The sequence below is a fragment of the Pogoniulus pusillus genome, chromosome 1 (assembly GCF_015220805.1).
Source record: "Pogoniulus pusillus isolate bPogPus1 chromosome 1, bPogPus1.pri, whole genome shotgun sequence".
Classification (NCBI taxonomy): domain Eukaryota; kingdom Metazoa; phylum Chordata; class Aves; order Piciformes; family Lybiidae; genus Pogoniulus; species Pogoniulus pusillus.
The window spans coordinates 25,692,936-25,718,667 of record NC_087264.1 but is presented as its reverse complement, the minus strand read 5'-3'; the positions used below and the strand labels follow the sequence as shown (position 1 = coordinate 25,718,667).

At 39.3% G+C, this 25,732-nt stretch overlaps 1 protein-coding gene across 2 annotated transcripts in view; it reads right to left on the bottom strand.

Annotated features, from left to right (window-relative positions):
- Positions 1–8,701: 8,701 nt before the first annotated feature.
- The window catches only part of SPI1 (Spi-1 proto-oncogene), a 52,937-nt gene continuing 35,906 nt past the window's right edge, over positions 8,702–25,732 (bottom strand). For both annotated transcript variants that reach the window (XM_064144859.1, XM_064144850.1), the window contains exons 2-5: positions 21,328–21,421; positions 13,439–13,626; positions 9,942–10,098; positions 8,702–9,512 (exon numbers count right to left, since the gene is read on the bottom strand). In XM_064144859.1, coding sequence (XP_064000929.1) covers positions 9,196–9,512; positions 9,942–10,098; positions 13,439–13,626; positions 21,328–21,409 — 744 coding nt within the window. In that variant the 5' untranslated portion in view covers positions 21,410–21,421 and the 3' untranslated portion in view covers positions 8,702–9,195. The remainder of the gene's footprint in view (positions 9,513–9,941; positions 10,099–13,438; positions 13,627–21,327; positions 21,422–25,732) is intronic.

Genomic DNA, 25,732 nt, shown 5'->3' with positions numbered 1-25,732 from the left:
GGGGAAGAGTAACCTCCCTTGTCCTACTAGCCACACTGTTCCCGATTCAGGCCAGGATGCCATTGGCTCTCTTGGCCACCTGGGCACACTGCTGGCTCATGTTTGGTCTACTATCTATCTCTGCCCCCAGGTCCCTCTCTGCCTGGCTGCTCTCCAGCCACTCTGTTCCCAGCCTGTAGCGCTGCTTGGGGTTGTGGTGGCCAAAGTGTAGAACTTAGTCTTGTTGAATCTCATCCCACTGGCCTCTGCCCACTTATCCAGCCTGTCAGGGTGCCTCTGCAGGGCTCTTCTACCCTCCAACAGATGTTCAAGGTGAGGCTCAAAAGGGCTCTGGTCAACCTGATCTGGTTGAGGATGCCCCTTCTTACTGCAGAAAGGGTTGGACTAGATGACCTTCGGAGGTCCCTTCCAACTCAGACCATTCTATGATTCTATGTACATTTTCTGTCGCCTCTGTTTCTGGTGGAGCACAAGTTAATATGGTGTGTTCCTGACCTGCTATCTTGGGCCTGAGGCTTTTCACTGGAAGTTGGAAAATGTCAGTTATTTTCTTTGGCCTGAGCTTTTTCAAAGGGATTGAGTGCCACCGTATGAATAACCTGTCACTAGGGCAAAAATTACAGCTGTGCAGGTCTACATTAAAACACTTTAAAACACTTTAAAACAGAAACATTTTGCTTGATTTTCCACTTTTTATGTCAAGGATTTGTCTTTAAAGTTGTCAGGCCAATGTCTGACCATAGCATGTCTCTAACAGGTCAATTCCATCACTTTGAGAACAGTGGGTGGATCCTGCTTCCTCCAGGGCAAATGAAGAGTTCATCCTGCCGTGGCACTGTTCCTGTGTTTCTCTAGAAATCTGTGAGGTGACCTAAAGTGTGTTGTCTTTTAGAGGAGATATAGATTAGATTTCAGAGGAGATATAGATTAGATTCATTAGGATCCATTAGACTGGATCCTAATGATGTGTGGTTCAAGGATAGTATCCCAGTAGCTATCTAGGAGCCATTATTTCCTAGATAATTTGAAAGAAGCTTATGCTAATCTGAAACCTCTAATGTGCTAGGATAATAGGTCACTAAGAATGTGTAATAAGATGATGAAGTGTTCACATTGTGTATTAGAAAGAAAAGCTAGACAATACTGTCTTCATTTTTCTGTAGGGAATGTGTCATGCAGGAGTTTATCCCAACAATGCCTGCTGGGATCGTGCAAATGAGTTTATTTTTCACTCTCTCATGCTTATTTATCAAAGATAAATTAGAAACATTTAGGCTTGAAGAGTTATGGACCTTCATCAGTGCTTGGGAACTTTTTTCCAAAGCATTTAGTGTTTCCCAACCTTTCTATGTTTGGGGCTTTTTCTCTATTATATATTAAATATTCCTTATTTAATGTGATTGTAGCATTTTCCTGTTGATGAATCGACTTTCCACCTATGACAGCACCTGACAACTTACTTTCTTAGTATCTCTTTTTCAAGACTTTATTTTATTTATTTCATCTTTCTCACTGTAGATAGGATTTTTTCCTGTAAACATTTAGTGATAGAACTTTAATTCAGAAAGCTACTGGAAGAGACATGAATAACTTTAAGCATGGACTTAATTCTGACGACTTCAAAATCAGGCATATTTAATTCAGGTACTGTGTGGTATGTTAGTCCTGTGGTTGGTTATTCTTCACAGATCACATGCTTTCCAGGATTCAGAATCAACTGTAATCTGGTGAGGGTGTGAATTCCTTCTTACTTAAAACAAAATTGCACCACAAGAGTCTGATCCTGTTACATTTTTATGTTTTGTGATTTTGAAATGTTACTTAAAATAGTGTCTGTGTGTTCAGGGCAGAGCAAAATGAATGCTTTCTCTGCTATTACGCTTCTGGTTACCAGGTGGCAGCATTGTTGTAACTAAATTATTTTTTCTCCCCTAACATTTTCTGCATTATAATTGTCTGTGTGCCCACTTTTAATAACAAAACTTCTATGCAAATGCCATATATGATCAAGATGGTTAAGCTGGCCTGAAACACGTGAGTAGTGGACTGTGATAACCACTTAACCTCATGCACTGCAACATTAGACGGTGTTTCAGAAAGTATGTGGAACTTGGATTCAGGTGAGACATGTGCAAGCACAGTGAAGTGAAGCAACTTGTAATAAATGTGTCTGGGGTGTGCTAAAAAATGGATGAAAAAGACAAGGATGTCCTTCAAAAGGACAAGGGTGTCCTTCGTTGTCAGAGGAATTATCTTGCAAGTCTTAAATTATTGTTCTGTGCCTCTGACAGTGGCTTTCATCATGCAGTTCAAGTCAGTTTCAAAAATTATAGGTGGCCTGCAATGCCAGGCTGTGTCATATATATTCCTGAATTTGGATAGCTACAGCATAGCTTATCCAGAAAAAAACAAGGGTTTGTCAGTTATAGACAAAGTTAGCAGCACCTCCTTCTAATAAACTATCCAACTTCTGACCAAAAGTCTATGGTTTTGGCTTTGCCCAAGCTACCCAGGTATAAAATCTGTATATTACTTTTTTTTTACTTTGGGCTTTTTTTGTGCTTTAATTTCTATCATGCTATTTGATTTCCTGTCTCCACCTCCAATTATTTACCTGTATATCTCTTAGTTTTGTTTTGTGAAAATACCACCTTCTCTGTGATTCAGGTAGAATAATTAACTCTCAGTTCCAGGGTCTGCAGATTTCCTGGGGTGAATGATGGGATAGCACAGGGCAACAGAAATCATCCACTTAAAGTATTGCACCCTCAAAACCAGGCAGACTGTTTCCTTTGTGCTTTAGAAACACAGATCTCAGGGGATGCATGGTGAAAAGACACCTGGCCTTACTGACTGAACTTGAGTTTACAAAGGCTTTTGAGATGTGGGTAACACTCATCCTCCTTACTTGAGCTTCCATCTCCACAGCCGTTTTGTATCCCTACCCCACATCTGAGATCTTTCTGGACTCATTTTCACTTAGGTATGTACCTTTAACTGGAATTATGAGAGCCAGCCTGAGTTGTTCCAGATACTAGACCATAGAATTAAAAGCAATCTACATATGCTCAGTGAGACCTCCCTAGATTTTGTTTTCTGAGGAAGTCTGGACTGTGTCAGTTGGGTCCAGTGTTGAGCGCAGCAGAATTACGTCTGCAGTTACCTCTCTGCTGCTATTGGGTCTTGTGCTGAGTCCATACATTTGAACTAAGAGCATACATTTGAACTAAGTCCATACATTTGAACTAAGAGCAAACAGAATGTGTGTGTCCTGTGCTTCAGATGGCATCCTCCCTCATGTGCATACAGAATTAAGGGAAGAGCTTAAGGCAGAGAATTGGACCTTCAGAGAGAGGAGGGTACACACTGAACTGAGGGGAACAAGGATATTAAAATATGTGATTGAAGGATAGGGGTGGGGAGAAGAAAATTGAAGCTGGAGGTTGTGGGAGGGGTTTGAAATGGATCCTCAAAGGACAAGAATATTGACTGGGGAGCAGGGGTACAAATGGGAGGGAGGGAAGAGAACTAGGAGTCAGTAGATGATGAGACTGAAACTGTAAGAGGATGTGGGATGGAAAAACCGTAAATGACTGAACAAATGTGTTGGAACTGAGAACCATTCGCGTGAAGAGAAGCTGATTGGAGGCATACATGAGAAAATTTGGTCTGAGAGGAAGAAATAAGACTAGCCGAGCAAAAGTTGAAACCTGACATTGAGGAAAAAAAACAACTGGCATCTACTAAATATGGAGATGCCTGATGGCTGAGTCTGGAGATGGGGAAAAGCTGAAGGAAGAGCTGGGAGTAAATATCTGGGACTGTCTGAGAAAGGAACAAAGTACACAGTCTTGGTGACTGAGAAAAGGTGGCAGAAGGAGTGAGTGTCTGAAGAAGACTTCTAGAGCTACATTTCTGAAAGCAAACACACAAAACTCTGAAAATTAGTTAGCTAAAGCTAAAAGAAACCCAAACCAATTTGTGTACGCAAATGTCCAGCTCAGCACCCAAACATTCTTCACTTTGCATAAGGCAGAGGCATCAGAGCATTCTGCAAAAAGGTGGCAGTGGTCACAGGGCTTCTCATATCAAGAGAGCTGCTGCTCTTCTGCTTAAAAGCACAGAAACTACATGCCTTCCTACCACAAAGCCGCTTCCCCAATCCTTTGCATAACCTTGGTCTCCCCAACACCTCCTCCCACCCTTCCTTCTTCTCCCCTACCTCCTGCTAAACCTTATCTGCTCTACCACATCCTTATTTTCCTCCTGTCCATTTACTGCTCTGCTCATTCTCACGTACTGCTTTGGCTCCCCAGTAGTAAAAAGTAACACTGTGGGGAACTGGAGGTATGAAGAAGGGGGATGTGGCTGTGTTGAGTGGAGAGAATGGAAAGAAACAGAGAACATTGTCTTGAGAAAACGAATGTAATTGGCCTGCTTTGAGTAGGAGGTTAAATGAGGTGACGTCCAAAGGTCCCTTCCAACCTACCTTACTCTGTGATCCTGTGTGGTGATGTGAGGTGTTGTGAAAGGAATAAATGTTGGCTAAAGCATACACAGATGTGTTCTGAGTGAGGAAATGAGAGAATATCTGCAGTTTACTGCTGTTTTCAAAGTCTTTGGAAGAAATTGACATTCTCCTGCTCTTGGACTAGGACTCCAGCGACTTGGGTTATATACAGACCTCCCCAATAGCACCAGCTCAACTGAATCAACAAGCAAATTTGTTAGCAAAGGTGAAACTTGGTGAAGTTTTATCTGTGTTACAATTAATTTAAATAGAGAAGCTCCTAGTCTACTTGACTGTAGCATGAGATTAGTGGGTTTGATACAGTAGTTTTGTTTATTACAAGCTTTACATACTCAGTGGTTTAGGTGTATGAGTATGCAAAACTGTGTAAATCTTGTTCAAGTTTTGCTTAGAACAACGAAAGGTGGTGAGACAGCAAGTTAAATAAGTTAGAAATAAATGCAAATTATTGGAATTGGTACCCACAAAGTGCTGTAGTCTGTATCCTATCAAAGTCTTTCCTATCTGTAATCTATAAATTTTAAATACAGAGAGTGTGATTCTGGTGGAGAAGATACTGGTGGGGGCTTTGTCAACGAAAATAGTACTTGTTGTAGTGTCATCTGTGGTAAAGTCTCTGCTATAAATTTACAATATGCAGTTAGAGTATAAGCAAAATTAAAGCAATTGAGTAAATGGAACTGAATATCACCTGATATATGTACATGTAATGAAGTTGGCACTATGGTTTGAATTAAACTTATGAAGTGACTTTCATGGTGCAGAGATTTGAATGAGTAAGGAGAAAACCTAGAAGGAAATGGAAGAATGAAAAAGAGATTAAGGGATACAAATAGAAAAAGTGAGTTGAGGCAGGTTTACTGAAGAAAAAAACCTGGCAGAGTACAGGGTGTAAGCCCTGATGTAATAAAAAAATAAGACAAATACAGATTACAAGACTATGGCAGTGTAAGAATCTTGAGATAAGGCTATGGAAATAAAATCTAATGAAGGAGGAACAAAAAAAAAAAACAGTAAATGTATTAGGATATGTACATACGTATTTTTAAGGAAGTATATATGTATTTTTCAGGAAGTTTGGGGGATTGATAAATGTGGACTGTCAAACAAAAATGAAGGATATTGCTTTTAACTGCAACTCTGATGCAGGCGAGTATAAGCTTAGATCTAGAGATGTCTAAAACTCTCTTTGAGTGGGTAGAATTAAAAATACATATGCTATCTCTCTAAATTATTATAAGCAGATTATCCCTTTCTGCTTTCTACTCCTCTGATGATTGGCTGAAGCAAGTCTAAAATGCTGTAGGAAGTTCAGTATTTTGGATTTAGATAGGTAATATTTTCCCAAATAATCTCTCTCCACGAGAGTTGATTAGGAAGTAGTCAGCAGCTAATAAGGGTGGTTTGTTTTTTGAAAGCAGGCTGCAATAGCCCTATGTAAGTTGGATGTCCAGCTGTAGTGGAAAGGGGATTGATCTCTAGTAGCAATGGGCCACAGAATGTTCTGATAACCTTGTGTTAATCATGGGTAATGGCTCCAGATAGTAACCTGACCTGCCTTTTTCCATCACGACTGCTTGTCTGGTACTTAGCCACTTCTAGAGAAAGTGGAGCGCTTGCTTCTCTGGACTTTTCCTGAAACAGTGATTTTGTCACACTAATTTTGGTATTTTTTCTCTAAAACAGCCAAAGAACTTCTGCTTGCATGTTCAACTGAGTGGCAATTAATTTGGCTTGATCAGACAGCTTTCCATTCAGACCAGTGTGACTGAGTGGGTTACAAATAGTGCTGTGGCAGAGAAGCACCATCAGTTGGTCTCCTTCACAGCTGCAGCACATGATTATTCAGTCTTTATGGCCCAAAGGAAAAACTTCCCCAGAAACAGATGGGGAGTGAGTATTTTTAGAAACAGTATTTCAAAGCATTAACAAGAGGAAGAGAAAAAGACTTTGACTTTGGAGATGAATAAAATACTAAACCTACTTGTTAAAATATATTAAATAGTATTTTAAAACGTGTTCTAACTATAAATAACACTGTCCTCAGAAATGTACTTCCTCAGCTTCTTCTACTTCCATGTTATTTGTGGCCAAAACCAGTGTAAATTGCAAATTCTTCAAGTGCAAGAAGCTGCTTTAATATTTTATAGTATTGCAGAGTGCTCAAATTACTGTTACAGAGATTCTTGTTATTTTTGCTAGAATGTTTCTTTTAATTTTCTGTTATTTCTCCAATGCCCAATTGTTGTCTGTGTGACTTGCTAGGAAAATGGAAAACTAGGTCTCTGAGGACTAAGAAGTCTTTTCAATGACCTTGAAATGAAATCTCCACAATTAGTTCACCAGTCAGCTTTTTGCAGTCATCATAGTTTTCCTGAAAGAGGAATGGTCCTTCTCTTCCAAATTATAGTGTCAGAGAAGGATCTGTTCTGTTTTCCAGGCTGTATTTGTGATAAGCTTATTTTTAGGAAGAGATAAATAGTGTTATTGAATATCAAGTCTTCAAGTCTGATGATGGCAGATGTCTTTTATCCCTCTCTCTGTAGCAGTCAGTCAGAAGTGGAAAATCATCATCAGTACCAAGCAGAAAAGTCCTGAGTTTCTAGCTCAACATCAGAGAAATCCTAATTATGTCAGTGCTGAGTGGTGTCCTAGTCTCCCAAGAGCTTCTTTCAGCTTCCATCTTACAATTGCAGTGTCGATGCTGATGCAATAAGTAATTTAGTGAGTATTAATTGATATCCCATGGGAAGTAAATACTTACAATTTTGGAAGCAAAATATCTTCTTAAATTATTTTATAGCTTTGTCATATCCTAACCTGAAGTGAGTGAAAAATACTTGACAAGTAGAATATACGTGATCCTCAAAGAAGAGTAACTAAAATTTGGGTTTCAAGACTTTTTATAAGATTGAAAGATAATTTCTGTTATTATTCCTGTCATGGGTAGAGAAGGTTTGGAAGCCTTCACCCACTTTTAACTATCCATTGTTTCTAGCATGGATTGATATGTTTATCATGTTCTTAAACTGGAAAGAAGAATTGGGAAGTAGTACAGTGTGACTTTTTTAAGCAGGAGTTTGATTCATTTTGTCTTCAAGGTCAATTCTTTTTGGCTCCAAGGAAACACTGTAGCCCAGTGATATCACCAGACTTCTCACTTCCACACTGAGATTGGTAGTGTAGGTTTTGATAGAATTTTGAGAACTTGGGGCTGGAAGAAACTTATCACTTTCAACTATTTTTGGTTTCAGTGAAGAGCAATCTCTGAAAAGCTTCAAGTCCCTTAGTTACATTACTTAGTTACGACCTCCAAATTGTCACTTTTGGCATGTTCTACTACATTTTAATATTGTTGAACAAACCTTTCCATTCTAGACCTATATCATTTCACCTTATCTCTTTTGGAAGAGTCAGGATGTTTCCTGATATCTGAATGTTTAAATACAGTTGGGTTATGTTAGTTAATGTTAAAAGTTAAAGTGCTAATTTTTTTTAGTGTTGGCTGACTTTGGTTGCCTTCTATAAGTTTACATGTACTGGGTAACTCCACTGTGGTAACTCAGGTGTTGAATTATCTTTTATTTTGCACTTTGAGTGTAGTCTATACAATGCAGTTGTTATTAGTTAATTATCCACAGTTAAAAGTTTGAAACCTTTTACACTAGAATTCTGCAAAGACATGATTAAATACAACTTACTTCCAGGAAAGGTTCATAAGCTACAGTCAAGATATCACTGTGGGGGTAAACAAGCAAGAGGCAAGAACAGGAACAGGAAAATGAGTAAAACCACAGAAGAAGATGGTTAATTGTTATGTTCCAAACCAGGTAGAGCTGTAAATGCCATTCTTGGTATAAGTTAATAGAAATTATTCAACTGGCAGGGCATAACTTGCATAGGAAAACATAATGACAAATACATAGATTTATGTATTTGGAAACTGACATCAGTTTGGTAGTCCCTTTCACAGTCATGTAGCTCACCTGTTGTCTTTGTTACTTAGTTTGACAGCATTAACAATATTTCTAAATAAATTAAAAATCAGTGACAGAGGGATAAGGCCCAGTGTGCTTTTTGATCAAGTACCACACCTGGGCTGTATCTGCATAACTGAATGCACGCAAGATCTGCTTGTGAAGTAATCATTTATTATGCAAACACCAGAACTTCATTATATCAAATTTTATTAAATATGTACATGTTATTACTATTTAAAAGAACAAGTATCATTCCAAGATCTGCAAACTTCTCTCTAGCTTTGAGAGTTGCGGCAGAGTCTGTATTAATGCTAGTATGAAAGCTGTAAGCTAATGCAGTGTCACTGTGAAGGACACAGCACTACCTTTGAAGGCAAAACTTCAACTTCATCAGCTGTATTCTTTAGTTACAATACAATCAAAATAATCTTTACTGACAATTATATATTTGTACATTGTTTAAATTTCCCAACTCTGTCCAGCTTGTGGAATGGAAGCAAAGAATTCTGTCATGTTTAGGATTCTCAGATGCTGAAGGGAATTCGTACCAGAAACATCTGACAGTAAAGGCTGTTTAAAGGCAGAGAAGGGGGAACAGGAAGCAAAGGGAAAGATGCGTCCATCTCCTCTGCTGGTATTCAGCCAGGAGGTCTTAATATTTCTCTTGCTTAGGGTCCCATGGCCTCAGTGAGGATAATGCTTCCTATCAGTGACCCCTCTTCCCATCACCTCTCCACTGAACTGGTAGGTCAGCTTCTTCTTGACTTTTTTGACCTCCCCTGTCTTGCCGTAGTTTCTCAAAGCCCGTGCCATCTTCTGGTAGGTCATTTTCTTGCGATTGCCTTTCTGGATGCCCCAGCGGTGTGCCAGTGCCTCTTTGTGTTTGGAGGAGAACTGGAAAGTACCTTTTTCTTTGTCCACCCACCAGATGCTGTCCTTCATGTCTCCACTGCGAAGAAGGTCCAGAAGGAACTGATAGAGGCGTATTTTCTTCTTGCTGCCTGTGTGAGAGTCAGAGAAGAAAGACATTAATATTAGCTTGCAGTTTCTGGTGAAACAGAAGAACATATATAATCCTTATAACTATGTCATCTAGCTCCTCAGTCACATGACTTTTTCAGTTTGCAACATTCAGAACAATGGGAAGTGTTACACTTTGAGCACATCATGTGAATTGATGCACCAAGAAGAAAAAACACGAATAAGAAATTCCAAAGACCAAACTCTTGTTTTGAAATTAATTTGCTAATTTGAAGCTAACCAAAAAACATGGACCAGTTTGAAATTCGTATGAACCTAATTCGGGCAGGTTATACAGAACCTGACTCTCAGGCACTGAGCAGGCAGCCAAATATTTTTTAATAAAAGTATTTCTTTGGCATTTTTGCCTTGATTTCCCCCATCTTTTAATGGAAATTATCTTCACTGACCTGTTTCTCCATGCATAATTCCAGGTCCAGGGTCCATACCATCAGTCTCCCCATCTGATACCTCTAATGGGGGGCTCTGCCTCTCTATGTCCTCCTCATCAGAACTGGGCTGTGGTGGAGAGGAGTACTGTAGGCACATCCGGGGCAAATAGGGCACCTTGGGGAGAAAAGAGTAGTAGAGGAAGGAGGCAGTGACAGGCAGTGGAGCATTGAGATAAGGAAATGTTGTGTCGGGTGTTACCCAGAAGACAAGGGAGAAAGTAGTAGGTATATGGGGGTTTTTAGGGTTATAATTGAGCGATTTAGTTGCTGACACTTGTAATAAATACCATGCAATTAAGAAACACTTTGAGCTAACAGTCAACACAAAAATGCATCTTTACAAGAAGGAAGGAGCAATAATAAGGTTGTGAAAGCCAGAACTTTCCCATGTAATACCCTATGCATGTGATATTGCCCCTCTTCCCCCATACCTCCCCAAAGGAAGCATTCTTCCTACTGAGTTTCTGAACCATGTTGCCTAGACACGGTGTAAAACTGCTTTTGGGAACAACTTTTTTGTTTTTTTAACCCAGATCTTCTGGAACTATTCTTTCAAGTTCAAAAGAGCTGAACAGTTCTGCCCTAGCATTGCTAATTTGTCTGGCTTTAGTTCTTTTGTCCTCTTCATTCCTCAGGCATAGGACCCTCTGACAGCACTGAATCCCTACAGACTGCTTCCAGCTCTGGAGGTGGGGCTACATGGTGCTGTCATTTTCCTGTCCTTAATTCCCCTGTGAGGAGGGGAATGGCCTTAACACTGTGATGAAGAATACATCATATTGGCTCACATTATCTTTTCAAAGTGGCTTGTTTGAAAATTTCACATTAATGGGAATTTCTCATCAGCAAAGCTGGCAAGCTGAATTCTCTTGCCCTGTATAGAGGTCTTGTTAGGAGCCATGTGGAATACACTCTAAATTCTCAGTTATAGTCTGGTTTGTTAGGTATCATGATGAGTTGCCATGAATTACTGCAGCTTCTTATTTAGGAACGAGAGATCAGTCTGAGGGTCATGGAGTAAGAACCCAATTCCTACATTTAAATAAACTAACCACCCAAACCCAGCAGCATATAGAATGTGCTTGTCGTGAAATGGGATAGATAATAACTTTGGAAAGCAAGCTCTTTTAGAATTGCTGTTGTTCCCTCCATGAAGAAGGGACAGCTTGAGCCTGATTGTTTCCCAGGGGACCTTGGGCACTGAAGTGAGGAGTGGGTGTTCACTTCATGAGTCACACAACCCACCCTTTGTTGAGCTTTTCAGATGAGTTTTGTACCAGTTTAGGATGTCCCAATAAGAAGTGTGCAAAGGGCTGGGTTTGGGGCACAGCAGCTGGCGGTTAATGAGTTGGCAGATTGGCTGGAGCCAGTCTGGCAGGAAGGCCAGGATTGGGTAAGACTGTGTGTAAGCTTCCTGCCAGATCTCCACCAGAGAAACTTCAGCCCTCACCACAGAGTCACCTTTAGCTTTTTACAGTTAAGAAAGCCACGGAAACAGGGGTAGGAAGGAAGGGAGAGACTCTGCCATGGGGGAAGGGGAACGAGAAGGTGGGACCAATGCCTCTGCAGAGGAAAAAAGTTGTGGAAACCTGAAATGCATTGCGGTGTATGTGGGAGTAAGAGAACCACTTCTCTGGGGCTGGAGGGGGATGGTGGGAGAGTGCTGTGAAAGAGGTGTCTCTTGCCACCCTGGGGAGTTGAGTAAACTTCCCCCACACTGTCCTCACTTTCCCTGTTTTGCTGTATTTTTCCTTACACTTTGCACCTGAACTCGGTACATACAGAGTCACACAGTTAATGTTACAGAGGACCTGGTAATGTGTTTGAAAGGGGCAGGTTACTAATTCAGTTCTGGAGAGAAAAAGCTGAAGAAACTACTAGCTACTTTCCATATTCTGATGTCTCAGGGTCTGTGGCATCGATTTGTGATTTTTCCTCTTTATAACACCCTTCAGAGTTTTCCTGCCTTTTCTTTAATTCTCCCTTCAAAATGACTACTTTTTCTTCCCCTATCTTGGTTTTTGTGAGACAACCTGTTGGCATGCTAGCAAAACTTAAAAGAAATCTTGTCCAGAACATCTCTAGCTTCAAATTTGATTTCACAAAATAATGTGATATCAATAGCAAATTGTAGAAATATCTTTGCATATTCTTCCTTTATTTGCAAACTGTAACTCTGATGTTGCACAGCAAGCATGGGTGCAGTTAGTAACTGGCAAATTCAATGGAGGATTAAAGCTTACTGCCTAGTTCTGTTTCTTTGAAAATGCTTTGAATAGTGCCATGTGTTGCCTGGGACTATGGCTGAGGCACACCAAAGTCTGGACCTCAGGGCACGCCAAGTACCACTTGCATGAGCTTCTTTAGGTTAAAGTAAGATGTCAAAGATCCCCAGCTGGTAAGGAGGAGGAGGGTAGTGGTCAATTATACCCACTAATATCTTCTGCAGCTTAGTAGGGGGTAGGGGAGAAAAAGCACAGAGCTCTTGATCAAAATTGCAATTAAATCAATTCTCTGCCCTTTGCCCTGAAAATGATGCTAAGTGGGATAAACAGAAGCATCATCTATTGTGTTTCATGGTGCTTGCAAGGGCATCCATAAAGGGGATAATTTTTATTCTTTGCCTTTGGTTGGTTATTATGAGCAGTTGCAGTGAGCAACTGAAACAACTTGAAGCTTCCTACAGACTGCTGTTTCATGAAGCACTATTTTTTATATTTGTAACTTTCTGTTCCTAATTCTTTGTTTGTATCTACACCTTATATTCTATTCCTGATTTTTTTTTCCTGAGCAGTAGGTGAAAATTTTTATGGCTTGCAGTCAGTCAATTTCCTTTTGACATGGTTAACTTTTTCTTTTTCTTTCTTTGTTTTTTGTTAATACAGTATACTATTTCAGTTTGCTTAGTATCTTTGCAATACAAAGGAACCCCTTATATTTCTGTTTTAGTGAGAATTCCCTGGCACTTTGGTGACTGCACAATGGAGTATTTTTTACAGGGAGATGACAAGCTTAGTGTAAAATCTGAACAGTCTGAGATAAGACAGTGTGTTTTAGCTCATGACTGAATTACTTTCAGGTAAAAACACAAGTAGATTGTCCATACCCTGTTTCACTGTGGTAGAATTACCAGTGACTTGTCTATGTTAGCATTTTTTGTACAAGTCATGTACAATTGTCAGGGTTGTTTCTAAATATTTAGCACCTTCCTGCTACTTTGAGTCTCAGAGTATTTCCCAATAGTCATAGATACCCTTGCTATTACAGTCAATAGCTTTTTAGGTCCAGTTCCTCTGCACAATTTCAAACCAGTTGATCTTCATTACAAATTAAACAGAAGTTTGTTTAATTAATTCTAGTGATCTCTTTCATGTATGAATATGCAATACCTGATGCATTATTTTCCTTACCTTTAACTACTATCCTATATGCAGAATAAAGGCTGCTAACCATACCTGGTGGTTGAGGCCAATGTGTGTGGTTGGGATTGTTGAATCCAAGACATGCATTTGTTCAATCTCCATGTGCCTGTACAGCTGCTGAAGCTGGGGAGGCTGTACACTCTGCAGTTCTGTGAAGTGATTGTCTCCAAAGGGCTCAAACTCACTGTGTACATGGTGTGGATGATATTCCCAGTAATGATCTAAAGAAAATGAAAAGAGATTGTTGTTACAAAAATAAGAAACATGGGATTCAGCTGTCTTTCTTTGGTTCCTACTCTTGTCATTGACCTTTCTACTCTCACCACACCATACCTGTTCATTTGTCTGTCTCTGATGACAATCTATATAGATTTATGTAGTTTCTTATGCTAATCTCAGAGATGCCTCTGGCTGGAAAGTAATACTCAGGCCACTCAGATGGAAAGATGAATTTCAATGGTAATCTTGCACAAGATGCAAAAGACGTTAATGCTGGCACCTTTTCCAGGGAGAGATGGTAACAAATTAACATTTTTGTCCTTGAAGCCACAAATTCTACTGATATACATGCTGTCATATTCTCATTACACTCTTCCCCATGGTGTGGAAATAAGGAGATAGAGAAAATGTACATATTATTCAGAAATTTATCTTTGGTCTTTATTTTACTCTGGTAGCAAAATCTTGGGAATCCTGCAGAAGAGGCACAACACATTGCTAGGTATCTCCTGTAATTGTGTGTTGCATGTCACACATTTTTCAGTACCAGTACAGTAGAACAAAAGGATGAACTGTTGCGACAGTCTGGTGTACGCTGTTTACAGCGCAGCTCAGTTCTGTTGAAGTCTCTTTCTCAGCATTTTTAATCTCTCTAGTACATTTGAAGCTTCTGTGATAATACAGACTTTTATCCCCTGAAACATAAAAATGTACTCTGATAACCATTACTCTGTTTCCTGATTTATTCACTTCTGAAATTAAATTCCATATAATTCTCCATTTTAGATTTCTGGGTTTTTTTAGTTCAAGAGAAGCCTCCAAAATATTTAGAATCTCATATTTGCTGCTCAAAATGTAAATCTGCTAGAGGAAGTATGAAACATTGGAAAATCTGTTTCTCTCCTACATACAACAGCTGCATAGTTATGCATGTATTTGTTGCACTCTGTTTTTAAAATCAAAGTCGGCATCACATCCTCTGCTCTGACTGTTTAACTGTTCATACATAATTTTATGCATGGCTGAAATGTCTTCATGTTATTCATTGCAACAGTTCTACTTTGTTTGTTACTATTTTGAGTTTTCTTCCCTTGTATTATTATAAATAACTTCTAGCCTACCCTTCATTTATTTTCAGGTTGCTATCATGTACCCTTGCAATCTTCTCCTATCATTCAGCCCAGATGCATGTCTTTAGCTCAGTCTTTCCGTATAAATCAGCATGCTTACTCCCCTACTCATGCACTTTTCCAGCTTCCCTCCCACTGCTGAAATCCTTCCGACAATGCGATGGACAGAACTGAACATGTTGTTCCAGTTGTACTGAATTTACAAAGGAGCAGTTGTCTCATTCTACAATATGATGCTATCATGTATGACATTATCTGGACACCAATGTGTTGTAAGCATTGCTTCTTAAGTTCCAGTTTTGTTCTTTCTCTCAGCTTCTGTCTCCTCATCCTTCCTCACTTAGGGTGTCAAATGGTTAGGTCTAATCTCACACAGAGAATTTGCAATCTGGGATAGTGACTTGGGATGTGGTTTCCTTTAGAGGGCACTCACTGATATGCTCGTAGTAAACACACCTGTACCTGAGAAGCTGTAAGCTCTTTTAGCTGCATTTATGGCACATGCCTGTACAAACTTATTTAGAGGCTCTATCAGACCATTTATCACACCAGTGTTTACTTTTTTATCATTCCTGCCTTTGTAATTTGTGGATAAACCATGTAACTGCTTGTTAAAGGGTTAGAAAGGTGCTTGCAAAAGCACCAGAGAGTTGCTGCATTGCTTTGCAATTTCTTTATTTTATAGCTTTTTCTGTGTGCTATGTATGGATTTTATAGCTCACAGTTATAATTAAGCATTTCTTTGTGGTGTAGTGCTAGAGAAAAAAGTCTCTTTTCTCTGGTGAAAAAAGTGGATTTCATAGTTGCAAAGTACCCAGATGCTTTTACATTTGCATCTGCTCCACTCCAGGAAATCACAGAAAGTGTAATTTTGAATCTACAGGTCAGCTAAGTCTGTCTATCCTGGTAGGAGACTGTGGGCACTTTCAGCTTGAAACTTTTTTCTTTACTTGGAAATCTGAGGCACACTAACTCATGCATTTTTCTGGGTTAAATTACTGCAGATTTCTCCACATAGAGCCAGCCATTGAGGCTCCAAGTACCATATGCAGCCTGTGTAATACGTCACAGGAGTAATGTATAGTCTTGTTCTTTTGCAATGATCTGTCTCTGTTCCTTGTGCATAAAGTCCTCTGTCAGATGGCAGTGTTTATGCTCAAAGACCCCTTGTCTTTGCTAATCTAAAGCAGATGGGATCAATGCCTAAGTGTGAGGATGATAAACTAAAGGCAGAAGTCTCTGAGATTGCCAGTGGCTAATCTTCAGCTGTGGAATGTCTTACTCGTAATAACTATGGTGCTTCAAGATAGGACACTGTGTGTTTCCAAAATGCATAGCCATTAGTATTCATGCATGCTCTGAGTGGCCTACTTCTGATTCTTCTTAAATATTTTTTTATCAGCAGTCATGTTTTTATGTTTCAGGATACCTCTTGGGGTTTTTTTGAAGCCTATGACAAGGCTTCCGCTACCATCAGAACTGTTCTTTTAAACTCCTTCCTGGCAAATAAATTACCTTATGGAACATTATTTGTACATACTGTTGTTAATCACTATGTAACATTTAACCTAGTCATTACTAAATTCCTTTTTTATGGAATTAGGTGAGGAGGTGAACGCATTTGGTTAGAATGGTACTGATAGCACAGCATTTAGGGAGTTGAAGTGACCACATGATACTAATATATTACAAAAGAAATCTGACAGAAATTAGATCAACACAAATTTCTGTGCAAATATTCAAGTTATGACAGAAGAAGTCTTTTTTTCCCCTAAATTATCTATAATTTCACAGTGTTTTTAAGGAAAACACCACAGATTTTAAACTCTGCCTTCTCAAGCTCCTCTGAGGGTAACCATCTGGCCAAGTTACTGCACATGCAAAAAAAAGAATCTAAATATCTGTATCTGCAGTTGTTAAGAGTTATCATCAGCTACTTAAACTCTTTGCAAGTGTTATGATAAAGAGCAGTTCTCTTCTTTAATCAAAAACTTAAAGGTGGAGGGAATTAGAGGAAAATTTCAGAAATGGGAAGTGTCTCCTCTTTGGGTAAAGGAACATGTAATTAAAAGCCAAACTATAGCTACACAATGGAGTCATTATGAAAAATTTCATCTGAAGTGAAAGAGGATGTGAAAAAAATTCTCTCTTATAGAGACATGGAGATTGTGTTTGTTTTGGTCTTGTATGTAGTGAAAGGTTAGAGGAAGGACACTCATGAATTCTGAACTCCCTCCCATGGCAGGGAGGATGTTAGCCTGTTGGGAAGCAATAGTGAACCCAAAGGCATTTTGTTAATATCCAGCATAGATAGATTCACACTCTCCAAGTAAGAAAACTGAACTTAATTTTCTCTGTCATCTTCTGGCCAATGTAGATTGCTTTGCTTCTGTTCTATTATATGAATAATGTTAAAACCAGCAGTTAAAATATGAAATAGGCTTTCAGAAGGGATTTATTATGAAGTGGAATAACAGGGTAAATCTGCGCTGCACAGTGCAAACCATGCAGAAATCCATGAGCCAGCTCTTGAACCGGAAACATGATTGCTCTGTCAGCACAGCACTCTGCCTGGGCTGGCTTGGCTGTACTTGTGAGGTCTGAGCTGCTGCCTTTCAGCAGTTCAGCTCTCTGCTGTACAGACTTTCAAACTCTGAATCCGGAGATGGTTTCTTGCACAGTGCCACATGGCACAGCTTAGATGTTCCCACTGTGTTTTGCTCATCTGACAAAACAAGCAAAGATAAAAACATATAGGGAAGGAGAAAAGTACTGAAGGACAGTGTAAAATTAATGTCTTGATTCCCTACAGAACTGCTCTCTGTTTAGTGACATGCTGTGCTCCTAGGCAGTGAAGCAGTCTATCTGTAACAACAGTAGGATCTCATTAGCTCTCACTTTACAAGCTTTGTGATTTTCATAATGCCAAATGTTCAAAAATCTATGAGTCAGGCCCCAGCAAATCATGAGAATGACTTTGAAACAAGGGGATTTTTTAATGAAGTTTTAAGTTCTTTCTGTTTTTCAGATAACATTTAATACGAAGGTTCGCATGTTTGGACTTTCCTTCACTTTCATATAGGCTAAAATCCCAATAAAATCAAAGCTGACATTTTTAGATGACCATATTAATCAAGGAGATGGATTGAAAAAAAAATCCCACATCAGGAAATCCAGTAAGTTCCATGAGGCTAGCAATGAAGTAAACAAGGATTAGCATTCAGCTTCATATGAAAGTGATTTTTACTAAACCAGTACTGTTTAGTAATAACTTAGAAACAAAGCTACAGTGGGATTTTGTAATGTCTAAGATTGCATTAGTCTTACCAAATATGCTGTATTACGTTTACAGACTTACTAGCATACAGGCTCATGGTATGGTGATGGACTAATACAGGATTACTTGAAGTACCTTCTGTCCTGTGTGAGTGTCGTTGTACATATTACTGTATTTACAAACAGTCAAACTGCAGTTCACAAAATAAATGAGAATGGTGGATATAGTGATGGATATTTCATAGTGTGGTTTTGCTTGTTAAATTTAGTATTCACTTATTGGCAATGATCTCTTACATATTAATTTTTACTTTACTGCCTGCTGACATAACCATAGTGTAGGGGTTGCCATCAGCATTATCTTCTAGAAAAGTGATAGTAATGGACATAGCACAGACCTACAGATTAAGGTATTTGCCGTCTCCCATTCTCAAAGCAAATTTACTAGCAGTGAAGGAATGTAGTCTGACACGTGAGCAAGACCTTTTGTTTCTTTAGCAGTCTCTTATCAGCAAAGTCAGAAGTGTTTTTCTGTCTTGCAGTATATATTTACTTTGTCTGGTAGCTTTTGTTTGTATTATTTTGTATGTACTGCCAGTGATCCCGCTGTACCCAAAGTGGAACTCCTTTCTCATAATTTTGTCTTATGTCTTACTTCTTTCTTCTTTTTTTCTATTAATCATGTTTTACTCTCACTTTACTGCTATCACTGCAGTACCTTATCTGTTCTTTATCTTTGCCTGTTTTCAATGGTTGTGCTTTTATCCATATTGTTATGAATGCTTAGTACCTGTTTCTAGAATTAGTTTGTGATGTCCCTTTCCTGAACTTCTGCACAGCTTTTCTCATGACCCACTGCTTCTGTCATGTTAACACAATGAAAGACAAAACTAGGTTTGTCGATATTTTTAGGAAAGTATCAAAATGTGATAATTTGTGGGTTTCCCTCTCCTTTGTATTGTTTGATTGTTCATTGGTCTTCTGGGCTCTGACCAATCCAGAAAAGCGTAGGGCATAGGAGATTTTTGCATAAAACCAACTACATTACAGGTGCTGTCATAAATAAAAAGTTGATTGAAATATGTAGACAAGGCTTAAGCTGCCTCTTCCAGAATCACTTCCTGTTGCAGTCATGGCATTAAGCTTTTTTGGGGGTCTTTAGGAGAACCATAGAATGGTTTAGGTTGGAAGGCACCTCAAAGATCATCCAATTCCAACCCCACACCATAGGCAGGGACACCTCCCACTAGAACAGGTCACTCGAGGCCTCATCCAGCCTGGCCTTGAACACCTCCAGAGAGGGAGCATCCACAGCCTCCCTGGACAACCTGTTCCAGTGTCTTACCTTTCCTAAAATCTAATTTGAATCTCCCCTCTTCCAGTTTAAACCCATTACCTCTTGTCCTGTCATTACAAGACCTTGTCAATAGTCCCTCCCCAGCTTTCTTGTAGGCCCCCTTTAGATACTGGAAGGCTACTACAAGGTCTCCTCAAAGCCTTCCCTTCTACTGTCTGAAGAGCTCCAGCCTGTCCTCATAGCAGAGCTGCTCCAGCCCTCTGAGCATCTTCATGGCCTCCTCTGGACTCACTCCAACAGTTCCATGTCCTTCTTGTGTTGGGGACTCCAAAACTATACACAATACTTCAAGTGAGGTCTCATGAGAGCAGAGTAAATGGGGAGAATCACCTCCCTTGCCCTGCTGGCCACGCTTTTCTTGATGCAGCCCAGGACATGGTTGCTGTCTGGGCTGCATGTGCACACTGCTGGTTCATGTTAAGCTTTTCATCAACCCAGACTTTCAAGTTTGGGTTTTTTTATTGATTGTGATGAGTAAAAATGTATTAATGATCAGAGCAGTGTAAGGTTGGGAAAGCCTGCCAACAGTAAAATGGGCAGTAAACCAGATGAGATGATAATATTATGGAAGATAAAGGGTTATCATTGCTTGAGATAGCTTAGATTTAATGACAGAAAAAATATTTCCCAGTGCTTTTTCCTACGTGGCATCTTTTGTAGTTATTGTTTAATTGTCACAATTGCCTTCTGAGTTAATAAATGTTATCTTTATTTTATGGGTCTGTAAACACATGTAGGTTATAATGTAAAAACCCTGAATTTCCATGTGGAATTCACTGGATTTTATTAATGTCACTTGACAGATGCCGTGAGATAACTTAGAAAAACTGAATTATCTCCAGGCATTAAGAATATTATAGGTGTTACTTTAATGCAATGTAGAGAACAAATTTAGGTAGGAATCTTTTTAAATTAAATGCTGAGAACAATCCTGTTCTGTAACTTGTTTTTCTTTAAAGTAGCTTCTGTTGCCCCAGATAAAACAGTGCTCTGCTGTAAAGCTGTTAGATGTCTTAATTTAAGCAGTGATGGATCTAGCTGCTATATCAGTGGGAGTCTTTTAGGGAAATTCCAGGATCTGGAGGGACTGCCACAAGTGATACAATAGAACGGTGCTTTTCCTTCCTGAGTCAATATTGACTCTAATATTTCCAGGGTGGTGTTGCTGGACCATTGTATTGCACATCAGACAAAATTTGCAGAGCAAGACTCTCCCTCTGCACAGATGGCATAGAAATACAAAGACACCAAATCTTTGAAATCATATATGTAAACTGAAGCAATTTCCCCCCCCCCCCATATTTTTACATTGATCTAGGTTTACATACAAGCAGCTACAAGGAAGTTTTACATAGATTTTGAGAGAGGAAGTAGTTGGGTGTTCTGGAGGAAGAGTGAAAGTTAAAGCTAGGTGTGGCAGCATGAGAAAGAGCTCAAAAGAAAGAAATAGATGCAGTTGAAAAAGCCAAATACCAAGGAAATGTAATTAAAATGAAGGCACAAATCAAAGACCTGTGTCAAACAGTCTCTGGAGATGTGGACACAAGATGAGAAATACAGGATTGTAAATCCATGTTCTCAAAGAGTGTTGAGACAAGCAGAGTGCTTTTGATTTACAGAGGAAAGTAAAAATGTGGCAAAGCTAATGAAGAAAGAGATTATGAGATCCCACCTTCCTGGCAGTACACTGAACGTCCTGAAGGCTCCTTTCATTATTCAGTACTTTTCTAAAATCATCTTTCAGAGAAATCATGTTGTAGTTGCTTGGTTGGAACAATGCCATTAAACAGAACAAAATATTATTGGTATCTTATTTAAAAGTATGTTCCTATACATTATAGATCACATTAATATGTTTGTTCTCTTCCTGAACATCCAAGATCTCTTTCCTTCGTAATCCCGTAAGATTTTACACTCCAAGGAGATATTTTTTCACTTACCACCATGACTCTCTCCATCACTGTTGAGATACTGGTAATAGTCATGGGGCGGTCGGTAGAGGTCTGACTCATAGGGTACCATATCTTCAGAGGGCTGTAAAAAGAATAGGAATTTTTAGAAGTCTGGGCTTACACAAATGCTTTAGAAATTATTCATGTAGTGAAGGGGAGATGCCAAGACATTTTAGATTGACTAAGGAAAGAAGAGGGGGGGAGAAGGTGAGGCTTTAAGTTCTTATTGAATTGGCAGGAGTAAAATGCTGGACACCACTGATTTGCAGGTGGGAAAAAGAATGTAAAAAATACAATTAATGCTACTCCTTAGACCAGTCTGTGTAGCAGAACTTGTCTCGTGGTATTACACAAGGTATCTTGCCCTCCAACCTTCTCTCATCTACTTAATAGAGCAGTCTTGGATACCAGTCCCAAGCCAAGATGCCATAACAACCAGGAAAACCTTCCTTTGGTAATGACAGACACTTGTTATCATTGTTATTTTTCCTTTTGTACACGAAAGAGAAAGCAGAAACTTGTTTTATCTAAGTATGTTATTCTGAGTGTTTCTGGGCGATCTCACTGTGGTGAGATCTCTAAGAGGGTAATGATGTGGACATAGGGCATGAAAACATTTTCAGATGTCTTTCAGACAGTTCAAGCGAGCTGCATAAGGCTGATAGGTACACACAGAGAAGATGTGACATGTCTAAATGTGGGTCAGATACTAAATTGTCACCTATTGGATGCTTAGTTATAGACCTAGAGTCCTCTTTGTGCTATTAATACAAGTAACTTAGGGTAACTTTCCCACTTGTCTTCCTCCCCACACCTAGTAGTCCAGTGATAATACCTAATGCTGTTTCAGTAAAGGTGGTCTGTTTATTGTTAGGTCTGCACAATTCTTTTGCTTCGTTTAACGTTTGGGTTTGCCTTTTCCAGAACTGAGAGGTTTAGAACAGGGTGGAGTCCTTCACAAAGCTTTGCTAAAATAAACTTTTGTCCAGTTAAGTTTGTTACGATATTTTCTTCCCATCTGAACAAATTCTTATGGTGTCGGCAGCAATGTAAAACTCAAGCATCTTCCTTAGAAAGGAAAATATTTCTAGCAAGTACTAATAGAAACATTTTTCTTCTGATTATTACTTAAGCATAACTACTTTTAAAGCAAAGAACAGCGCAACTTACATGATGGACATATTTTTTTATGTTCATATCTTTGTATGTTCATTTGCCTATCTGTATCTCCCAAATCCTCATGTCCCTCCATAAATCTGTTTCATATCTGGATCTGGGACACCAGCATTTTGAAAGCTTTGGCTATGGTAATTAATAGCCTGCCAAAAATGGTTCTCTGGACTACTTGAGAACATGAAACTTAAGGCAGCAGCTGCCATTAAAATCCAGATGGAGGTGGTAGATAAGCAGCTGGCAAAAGAAAAAGATTTTTTTTTCTGGTGAAAACTAGATCGGAGTTACCATTGCTCATTAACTCTTCATTTCTTAATTCTTTCAGTTACCTCTTTCAATGTGTTCTTTGGGAATTCAGGGATTTAAAAATTGACCTTTTCTAGGGATGTGATTTCTATTATGGCATTGAAGAGATTAGATCATGAAAAAGAGAGCCTTATTTCTAGAGGGTTAAGGAATCAGAACACAAAAAAACCCAGAAAATAGCTTTAAAATTACTTTGGACCTTGGTAGATCCTTAGGAGCTGCTGTATGCTGCTTTAGTGTATCATATTAAAATACACTGGTAAAATTGCTTAACCACCATGAGTTCCAGAATGCACACTAACTGGGCATCAGACTCATGGTCAGAGCCTGAGGAACAAATCCATTGCCTGGCAGTCACGTCACAATGTAATCAGTGGTGGTGGACAATCACTTTGGGGATCTCTTGAGAAGATGGTAAGCCACAAAGAAGACAATCTAAGGGAAACATGAAGTAAAAGAAGCAAATAGTTGCTTAATTGTATCCATAGCAGGGATGCCAGTGAAGGGACCTCTCTTTTTTCTGGTCTCCAGAGGATGTAGGTGCAGTCTGTCTTTTCGAATCAGTCCAGTAGAATTGCCTTTCGTCTATACAAAGATTTCATGGAAATTATGACCTATTTTCCAGATTCCAGAGGGGTGATCAAACGAGGCAGTAAAGCATGGATTATCTCTCATGCGTCTGGTTTTCCTGTTCGTATTTTCTCGGTGTTGTCTCATACCATGACTAGTTATATGCATTCACTCCTAATCTTTAGACCTATGGCGTACTCATTTTCAAGGGTACAGTAACTAATATGGGAAGACAGCTGTTCAGTATTTAGAAATTCATATATCATAAACTTAGTTAGATAATAGCTAAAGGGGACGGTATAGCATGGATTCTCTCTGATTATCCCCTGGGAAGGTGGGATATTTTCCTCAATTAATTAGAGAAACAATTACCAAGAACCTGATTTAATCTTTGGGATTTTTACAGTTTTATTGAAAGCTATTTATCTAGTTAAGAGAGAAGAGTTTTCACGATGTGCTGCTGTTGCCTCTTGTACCAGCCTTTACCCACTTGCCCTGTCCTTCTCTGGAACCTCCCCACCCACACTCATTCTGTCATCTTACTTACTGGTGCTTCTGTGGCACTGACTTGTTTCGTTTCTACTGACAAATAACAAAGAATGCCAAAGAATATTGCAGTTTAATGTTTAACAGACGTCAATGACCATTTGTTCTATCAATTGTTTTTGTGTAGAAGAGTGACAGAAAGCTTTGGTAGTAACTCATAGCTCAGGTCTGAAGTCTGTATCTCCTTTCCTGCGTGCCGTGAGGTGCAGTATGCTGTCTAAACCCATATTCCAACCTCAAGCAGGAGGTCAGCAAACAATACTTTATCTGTCACAGACTTTAATAAATGGAAAGTCGCCTCCATCTTCCTTCTTTGTCCTGAAAGCTGTTAGACTTATGAAGAAAGCTTGGTTGGCATTGGTTAAGAGAAATACTGAGGTCTCAACTGAATAGCAATCTGAAAATCTTGTTACTCAGCAAGACTTTGTCAGATGTTTCCAGGTGATTGTAAAGTTACTAAATGCTGATCCTGGTATCCTGGCATAACCATTCACTAGCATGTGATTCAGAATTAGTCCACAGAGTTTCCAATGATAAGTTTCTGAGACAAGTTTTAAGGCCAAGATTAACCATATTTCCTTGCAAAAAAAATGGTATAACTATTTGAGAAAAGATGAGTAAAAATATTAGCATGACTGCCCATTAGGCTGGCCTCACTGGACCATGCTGGCAACACAGTTCTGTGGAACAGGGTGCTACTCTGGGGCATGTTTGCTCTCAAATGCAATTCTGTTTAAAGCTGCAATTTCTACAGACCTCTACATAGGGATCCACATATAACTAGGAACTCTTTAGGCAGAGATGCTGGACTTAATAGTTTTTCACCTGCAGCACAAGATTCCATCATGCACTGAAATGCATGGACCTAGCTTGAGGTACTTTTCCATACAAAATTCCTACTCTTTAGAGAAAGATGTAGTACTTTTAAACCATGAGAGCAGTGCTTTCCAAATGAAAGATAAGACTCTCCTGGAGGAGTCAAGAGGAAGGCAGTTGCTGACCCACCCTCAGATGAAAGGGGAGGCTCAGAGGAGGGAAGTATTGCTTCACAGAAACTCCTGTCAGAAACAGGTTGATGACTCCCCACTGAAAGAGTCCCAGGAGGCACAGACATTTATAACGATGCCCTGTGGGGCCTCTAAAGGCCAGTGCTCAAAGTGCACTTAATACAATTTTGAAAGTACAAACCACAGAATTATTCGGTTTTGGACATTTTAATCTCAAAATAAGAAACAAACTGCCCTGTCAAGTGCTCCTGCAAGTTAGAATCATAGAATTGTTAGGGTTGGAAGAGACCTCAAGGATCATCTAGTTCTAACTACTGCTCATGGGAGGCAGGGACGCTTTCCACTAGAGCAGATTGCCCAGAGCTGTATCCAGCCTGGCCTTAAAGACCTCCTGGGATAGGGCTTCCACCACCTCCCTGGGCAACTTATTTCAGTGTCTCACCACTGTATGGTAAAGAACTTCTTCCTAACGTCTAATCTGAATTTGCCTTCCTCTATCTGGGATCCATTCCCCCTAGTCCTACCACCACCCAACATCCTAAAAAACTTAGTTGTATTTTCACTACCTGTTGTACAATTCAATTGAACGGAGTTCAGACAGAATATTTACCACAACATGAATTAGAATATAAGCCAGACTGTGCTACATTAAATGTTTGTGCTGGAATTCAGTATTAAGGAGAAGGAAAAAAAACATGTCCAGAAAACTACCACTTTTTTTTTAAGGCCAACAAGTAACTTTGAGAAATCTCTGTGTACTTTTGTGCTTTTTTCATTTTCTCAGTTTCTTT